Source organism: Vitis vinifera, chromosome 17 (genome assembly GCF_030704535.1).
Source record: "Vitis vinifera cultivar Pinot Noir 40024 chromosome 17, ASM3070453v1".
Classification (NCBI taxonomy): domain Eukaryota; kingdom Viridiplantae; phylum Streptophyta; class Magnoliopsida; order Vitales; family Vitaceae; genus Vitis; species Vitis vinifera.
The window spans coordinates 1,328,524-1,337,071 of record NC_081821.1 but is presented as its reverse complement, the minus strand read 5'-3'; the positions used below and the strand labels follow the sequence as shown (position 1 = coordinate 1,337,071).

At 29.9% G+C, this 8,548-nt stretch overlaps 1 protein-coding gene across 11 annotated transcripts; it reads right to left on the bottom strand.

Moving 5' to 3' along the window:
• Window positions 1-3,209, bottom strand: LOC100252657 (MADS-box transcription factor 15). Of its 11 annotated transcripts, XM_059734154.1 has the most exons (10): window positions 3,143-3,209; window positions 2,718-2,924; window positions 2,510-2,591; window positions 1,748-1,812; window positions 1,550-1,649; window positions 1,284-1,325; window positions 833-874; window positions 664-731; window positions 415-514; window positions 1-296 (listed from the first exon to the last, which is right to left on the bottom strand). In XM_059734154.1, the coding sequence occupies exons 2-9, from the start codon at window positions 2,897-2,899 to the stop codon at window positions 463-465; spliced, it is 633 nt and encodes a 210-aa protein (XP_059590137.1). In that variant the 5' UTR covers window positions 2,900-2,924; window positions 3,143-3,209; the 3' UTR covers window positions 1-296; window positions 415-462. The 11 variants fall into 11 exon arrangements, with proteins under 11 accessions (XP_059590137.1, XP_019081900.1, XP_019081903.1 ...); XM_019226355.2 differs by lacking the exon at window positions 3,143-3,209 and having other exon boundaries at window positions 2,718-2,965; XM_019226358.2 differs by lacking the exon at window positions 3,143-3,209 and having other exon boundaries at window positions 664-725; window positions 2,718-2,965.
• Between the last annotated feature and the right edge of the window lie 5,339 nt (window positions 3,210-8,548).

Sequence of the window (8,548 nt, the reverse complement as noted above, 5' to 3'; positions counted from 1 at the left end):
TTTCTTCTTCTAGGTGGAATATTTCTTGGATAAGTAATCCATTTCGACGCATGTATGTATATATATATATATATATGTGCGTACAGATAACACAGAAGATGAATAGTCTACATCCAAAGACGGTTATTCACAAAATATCTAAGTAAAAAAGCAGAAGCACCCGGATTAAGATACGGCATAAAGCCATGGACAGCAACTTGTTGACACCAACTACTATACGATCCAAAACACTGCAAGCAACTGGTGGCCATTTGGAGCCTGCGGTTTAGGGGTCACCTCCATCCTGATCAGCAAGCCTGCAGTTAAGCAAAGATTCATTAAGCTCATGAACATGCATGAACAAGAATAGTTCTCAAGCCACAACAAGCCATTGTTCGATAAATTTGTCCTAAGTTTTTTCATTATGTAGCTTACATTCTTGCAGTCTGATGATGGCTCTTGCTGCCCATTTGCCCGTCTTTCTCATATCCCGGCCCCGTCATGTGGACCGCCAAAACCACTGCTGCCACTGCTCTTAATTTCCCCCAAAAGATTAAGGTGTTAAAATATATAACAACTTAGGTTTACAAATTGTGGGCATATTATTCCATGGAGATATCATAAGATTAGGTTCTTCAGAAGAATTGATCTTCTATAAATTAACTTGGAATAACCAGTACTTACCTCCCAAATGCATCACATTCTTCTGCTCCAAAGGCTCTGGTGTTTAAGTTGGCCTCGTGCAGCTTAACCTCATAGTACAAATGAAAGCAGACTTCAAAATCGAATTAATTAACAAGCTATAGATCTTTATATAAATGTATATATAAGATGGAAGTTCTGAACATCTCACTTTCTTTTGGAGGCGGGTGTTGTCCTCTTGCAGGGCCCTTTGCTGCATTTTTCATGAACAAGTTCGAATTTGATTAAGTTTTTCAAAAAACAAAATATACTTAATTTCGTTCAACTTCGAATTACTTTTGGCTCAATCGTGATGACCAAAAAGAAAGTTAGAAAACATTAATTAGTAAATCTCTGTAAGGGCATTAACATACAGGCAAATTCTCTGGAATCGGAATCCTCTACTGGTTAATGTGAGTTCTTGCTTCATCTTGCTCACATCAACCTTCTGGTGAATTCCATACCATTCAGCTAGTCTACTTAGATTGTATTGATGATGAGTCCACCATATTTTTTTATGGAATTTACAGTCTTTCAATGACATAACTTCCCATGATCCTAACAATTTGAACACATGATCTTAATTTGATGAAGGGATTGGGTTAATTAGGTTAGAATCTCACACGTTTTTTAAGCAGGCTGATATGCTCCGAAATGATTCGCCTCTGTCCAACAAAAAATTAACTAATTGTCAAACAATTAATTAATCATTCAATTTCGAAAAGAATCTCAGTAGAAATCAGTGAAAGTGAGGATGTTTTCCATGGTTTAAGCCTCAAAAGAATGCCAACAGAATGAGTACTACGTAAATATTATTTACATGATCTCCATATCACTCTATATATCGGCCTTCTGTATATATATATATATATATATGAATGAATTATACCTTCTTAGCACGAATTCGTTCAACCCCGTTTTTCAGCTGCCTCTCCAGCTGTTTTAGCTCTTTCATGCCCAGCGTCGACAAATCTTCTCCGGCCAAATGCCTGCAACACATGACAATTATGATAACTGCAGTGATTATTATGATGAAGATGAAGATGATCAAGAAGAAGATAGTGAGCAGCTGATTTAATTTACATACTTATGTTTTGCTTCCAAGGTGTCTATTGTTCTCCTCAAGTTATCGATTTCAGACATCCAAAACTGCTATCAGAAATCAAATGTAAATCGTGAGTCCACTCCTACAAACACTTAAAACAAGTACAGATTCAGTGGAGTTCATAGTGTTCGACTTTACCAGACCGAAAAACCCTAATAGCACAAGGGGTATACATCATTAGAAAAACTTAATCAAGGCGCTTGCATACATATTAAGTTGTGACAAATCTTGCTGATTTTCACATCTATTAATGGTGTGATTATGAGTCCTCTGATACATAATAGGAGATTAATTGTGTACAACTTTTAAAATTTGCTTAATTAACTCCTAGAGATATCAAATTGTGCACATGATTTGATCATGTGGGTGCAATTTCATAAGCAATATATTCATATTATCAGAAGCTTTGAAACTGTACCTCCTTATCAAGATTAGATTAATATTTTAAAGTAGGAGTAAACATGATTAGATGAGATGATTTTGTATCCCCCACCATCATTTTCCCATTTTTTTTCTTTAAATTAATGGAATATCACCAATAACTTTTGTCCAAATTCTCTCTCTAACCCTTTTGTCTTTATTAATCGACATCTCGATCAGACATGGAGATCCAGGTGCTAGGCCCATATGTTGTAGCAAGAAAAGACCGTATGATGAAGAAGGAAAAAGACTTCATATTATAATTTATATGACAAAAATAAAAAAATAAAATAAAAATTTGAGAGAAGAAATTAAAGTTGATACCTCAATTGTTCTAGAGCGTTGGTAATTATTGAATTCCATCAACCCAACTTCATTCCTATACCTGGCTATGCTCCTGTCCATGCTGCACCCATCAAACGAAATTGATGATCAATTTCATGCTTTTTTTTTTTTTTTTTTTTTGTTGTTGCAGAGAAGTGAAATTAGGTGAATTGGGAAAGGAAAAAAATGGAGATGAAGGAGAACGGACTCGTGGCTGGCGAACTGGTAAGCCTTGCCGGAGGGGGAGAAGATGAGGAGGGCGACTTCGGCATCGCAGAGGATGGAGAGCTCAAAGGCCTTCTTGAGAAGGCCGTTCTTCCTCTTTGAGAATGTCACCTGCCTGCTTGTGGAGTTCTCTATTCTCTTCAGCTCCACCTTCCCTCTCCCCATTGCTTATCCCCCTCTTCTCCTTCAACTACACAATAAAATTGAAACCGACTTATATAGTAGTCGCAAAATAGAAAGAAAGAAAAGAAAAAGGAAAAACTCATAATATACATTTCCATGCATAGAAAGAAAGAAAGAAAGAAAGAAAGAAAGAAAGAAAGAAAAGGGTTATTATTATTATTATTATTATTATTATTATTGTTATTATGTGTTTGGGTAGAAATGGAGGTGGGGGAATTGGTTTACAGTCTGGCGGAGATGACTCCGGTGACACGACGCCACTACCACCTTCTGCTTCCCAACTCATCCTTATCTTTCATTATCATTACCAAAATCCCATTGCTGAGTTTCTAATGGGGTGTACTCTCCATCAGGGTTTCTAAAGGTGCAGTAGGTGAGATTCAGGATTAAAAAATGTGTACGAAGTTTGAATTTTGTTGGGCATAAAATAATCTTTCAATCATAAAAATAATTTTGTAAAAATCATCCTATTTAGACAAAAATACCCTTAATCTATTATTATTATTCATGTCAGTGTGTCACATACTTTCTTTCTATTTGATATCATTATTTCTTGCTTTCATGAATGATGTTGTATGCTTCACAATATCTATTTATGATATAAATGATAAAAAAAAAAATTATTAGTTAGTAAGAGTATGTTTCTCCCTCTAATTTAAAAATAATTTTTTGTTTTTAAAAATAGAAAACTATTTAAAAAAAATTTGTAATATTATTTTATTATTGTTTTCTAAAAACAATTTTTAAAAACAAAGTGAAATAGAAAATAACTTTTAGAGCATAAGTAAGAAATGTTTTCACTAACTTTTAAAAATAAAAGGAAAATATAGATATAAAACTTGTTTTTAAAAAAAGAAAAAAGAATGACCAAACAGACCTTTTTTTTTTTTTTTTTTTTTTTTTTTTAAGTATAAGATATCATTAGTTAATATTAAGTTTTTTTTTATGAATTAATAAAATGGATGATAATGAAATATAACAAAAAGTGATTGTCATTTTCCTTTCTAAGTAGATTCGTTATACATCAAGGAATATTGAAGAAGTGAAAGTAAGTTCACTTATATAGATGGTTTATAAATCCATTATTTGTATACCTAGGATGACAAGAGAGTGATGGAATAAAGCAATAACTCAACTATGCTATTAGGGGTGAGTTGGGTATTAAAAGAAAAGAAAAAAAAAAACTAATCTCATTATGGTGACTATTCACACCTACTAAAATCTTCTTGTCATTATGTTTTTGAGTAATCTTGTTAAGCAACTCAAAAAATATGTTTAGAATTATGGTATATCCTTTTAATTAAACATTACTTTTGTACACTTCATGCATCATTATTAATTGCTTAATTAGTTTATTAAATTTAAAGTGAAAAAATAAATAAAAAGAAATGATTATGAAGCTTGACTTCTCCCAAATCTAACCCATGAGGGATGAAACTAAGATACCATCCTACTAAAATCTTTTATTATATTATAATTTATTTGTGAACAATCTCGTTCTTCAACATAGAAAAGTAAGTTTTGTTGGATCAGATTTTGACAATCTTAACTGAAAATCAATTAATATTCAATAAAAATATATTAAATATTTTATAATATTCGACATACACCACATAAATCTGTCCTAAGAATTATCATTTGAGTAACTCATCCTCAAACTAAAAAATATCATTATTGTTATCTAATAAATTTAAATTTGCATAATCCCTTTTAATTAAACATCAATTTAACAAAATGTATATAGTGCAATCACCATTATCAATTAACTCATTAAATTTAAAGTGGGGAAAATAGAGGAAAGAGAGAGAAATAGATGGAAAAATTGATCTCACTCTCACGTAGGTTGATGGGAGTGAGTAGGAAAGAGAAGGGAATGAATGAAGGGGAGACGCGTGTCTAAGAAAATGAATGATTGAGGTGAGATGTGGATTGGACGGAGTTGGTTTCAAAAGAAGAAGGAAAGGAAGAGTCGTGGAAGGAGATGATGACGTTTTTGAAGGTTGGGAGACACATGTCAAAATCAATCTTTGAGTCTTGACTTGGGGGAGGCCCATGTGGGTGTGGGTGTGGGTGTGGGTGTGGGTGGAGGAGATAAGTCTTAGGATTCATTTTGTGTTCCCTTAGTGCACCTCCATTTGTGATAATGGGAATAATCCTAGGACTTGACTTCTTCCCTCTTTTCTCACTTCTCTTCTCTTCTCTTGTTTATTGTTAATGTCCCCCTCTTCCTTGCTTTTCTTCTCTTTAAGTGAATGGTTTTTCATATAGGTATCTATTTATTTATAGTTTAGGGGCATTGATGTGAGAAATGGCTTAGGAATATTAAATAACCTCTTAGAAATAAATGTTAATTTAAGAGTTATTGAATTATGAAGTCTGAATCAATTTTATTATATTTCGCATGTTAGAGATCGAACTTCTCATTACGCTCGTGGAGGTTATTGAAATTTTTTTATTTGATAAATGACGAGTTTGCTCTTATCATATATTTCCTCTTATAATTTAAGGTTTTATTTTAGAAAAGTTCTTTGAAATTGAGAAGAGAGTGGAAGTTTCATTATTATACCTTTTTTCTTTTTCTTTCGTTTAATTAATGGGTTCTTAAATGTTGATTCATTTTGTAAATATAAATATAAGGATTACATTAATCGTGTTCCCATGTTAAAAATCTCTTATTTTACTTTTTTTTATTGGTATGTATGTGATTTGGTTAACAAGAATAACTCTCTTTTTTTAATGAAATTTTATTTGATATTTCAAATATAAAAAAATATTTCTCATAATTTATTCTTGTTAAAACCATTTCAAACACTAAAGTTTTCAATCCATTCAACATGTTTCAATTGTTTCTCATATTATTATATAAAAACACCTTAAAATAGTTTCAAATTATTTAAAAAATTAATTTATTTTCATAATAAATTCTTTAAAAAATTGTTTTTAATTCAAAAACTTTTGAATTTAATTTTTAAGTTATTCTAAAAAGTGTAACACCATTTTTAGAACCAGATTTGCTTTGATCTAATTTTGAAAAATAAACTTTTTGTTTATGAGTGTAGTTAGGCATCAGAGCTCCAAAGGAATGTATGATCTTCAAAGGAGAATTTTAGAATTATAAAAATTTAAATACATATGTAATTAGGATTATTTGATTAAAAAATCATTGAAAATTTAATTTTAGAAATTTAATCATTCATCATTTTTTAGTCTTATTTTGATAAAAATATAATCACCATTTTCTTGTAAAAATAATTATTTCTTCCAAATCTCACGAATAAATATTTAAAATGATATAAAATATTTATATAAAAAATGAATTATTTTTCGCTTAAAAACATGGAAAATGTTAGATTCATAAATTTGAGAATTATTTCATCTTTTTAATTGGTTAATTCTTAAAATTAAAGCCAAATTGATAGTATTAAAAAAAAAAAAAAACTTTTATGGGACAAAATATGAAATAATTGTGAAAATGTAATGGAAATATCCCCACTACACTTCAAAATTTCAAGTCCAACTACAACTGACGTCAAATCTCAATACATCTCCAGGGGACAATATTGTAAGATTCATAATCTCTTTTTTTCATTTTTCTTTAATCTTATTGGGTTTTGCCTTGGTGCCATAATAATAACGCAATAGAATATCGACACGTCCAGTTGCTTTAGGGAGATTTTTCATCTTGGAAGGTGGGGAAGCAACTCAACTTTCTCTGGAACCAAAACAGCCCCAAATGGGGGCCAGATGACTTCATTGTCTAGACACAAATTGCACCACTTTGAACCAAAAAAGACTTTGGTGGAAACAAGAAGACATCCATGCAACTTGTAGTGGTGAGATGGGTTAATCAAAACCCAGCAACCTTCAACCACATTATCTCAATGGGATTCGCCCTAATCTTTGTATCAAGAAAAAAAATATGATAATGACCCATTCCTCTCTCTCTCTCTCTCTCTCTCTCTCTCTCTCTCTCTCTCTCTCCCCAGGTGCACAGAAACCATGAATTTTTGACAACATATATATTGTGTTATATGGTGGGCTAAGTCAGAGCATGTCTGGCTCTTGTCTGGTATTTATTGACTTTCATGCATTGGATTCTGCTATTTTTAAGGTTTGAGGGGATGGGAGAGAGAGAGACACTCCAAGCTATGTCTGAGGTCTGAGGTATGAGGTCATTGTATGAAAGTCTGCTGTCACCATACATGGAGTGAGTGGATTAACTCAGTATAGAAACCCTACTTCTACTTCATTAAGTTCATCCTACAATGCACACATGTGATTTTTTTCCGTGATCGTTCAAAAGTTCAAAAGTTACTACCGATACATTTTTCAGTTTCATTGTTTCCGGTTTAATCCCGTATCTTAATTTCAAATCTTATCATTTATATCCAACCATCTAAATCTTTTATTCACTAAATACCATTAAAGTTCATCTTCCAAAAGCACCCATATTTTGTGATTTTATAACTTTAACATATATATTTGATGAAATAATTCAATATTAAAAGTTCATAATAATTTTAAGAAACATTTTTAATACTTTTATTATTTAAAAAATTTATTATTCAAGTGTTAAAAATGATAGAAATATTTTTTTGAATTATCTCCAAACACATTCTAAAGCTTATAAAGCAAAAAGTAACTTAAAAGTAATAAATTAAATTAATTAACGTTTTTCACATTTTTCTAAATTTTGAACATCATTTGTTTTAATAGTTTATGTCTCCTGCTTCATTTATTTCTCTTTCATAACTTAAATTATTAGATTCCGTTCAATAGTACTTTTAAAAAACATTTTTAATACAAAAATCGGTTTTGAAGAAAAATCTAACATTTGACAAAATCCAAAAACAAATGCTTTTAAAAAAATTTAAAAATTACTTATAATATTTTATAAAGAAGCACTTTAAGAGAAAGTATTTTAAAGTTATTTTCTTTAAAATGATTTTAATGAAAGTGATTTTAGAAGAATTATTTATCAAGTGTTTTTCAAAAAACACTATAAGGATTTTTTTTTTTAAAGTGTTTTATAAATTTTCTAAAAGCCTATTTAATAATGATTCTAGAAAGCGCTTTTAATATTTTTAATACTTAAAAATTTTTATCATCAAATATTAAAAACACTTTTTAGAATCACTCCCAAACGCATTTTAAATGCATAACTTTTTCTTTTAAAAAAAACACTTTTTAGATTAGAAGTTGATAAGAGTGTTTAATAATATTTTTACTTGAAACGTTTTTAATGAAAATGTTTTTTCTAAAAGTGTTTTTAAAAATAAGTGATCTTACAACACTATAAATAATTTTTCAGATTTTTAAAAGTACTTCATAAAATTTTCCAAACACCAAATTTAAAATAAAAAAAAACACTTTTTAAGATAAAAATTGCTTCATAAAATCACTGTCAAATAAACTCAATCAAAATTTTAAGAAGTTTTAAAAAACATTTATTTTTAGGATCCAAATTTTATTTTTAAAACTCAAATATAAAAACTAATTTTTTATTTTTTTGTGAACTTACATAAATATCTATGTTTTCAATGGTTTCTAAAAGTACTTTATAATTTTATTTTCTCATTAAAGGTTTTTAGAATTCAACTTTTCTATGATGTTCTTGAACATGTATATTCA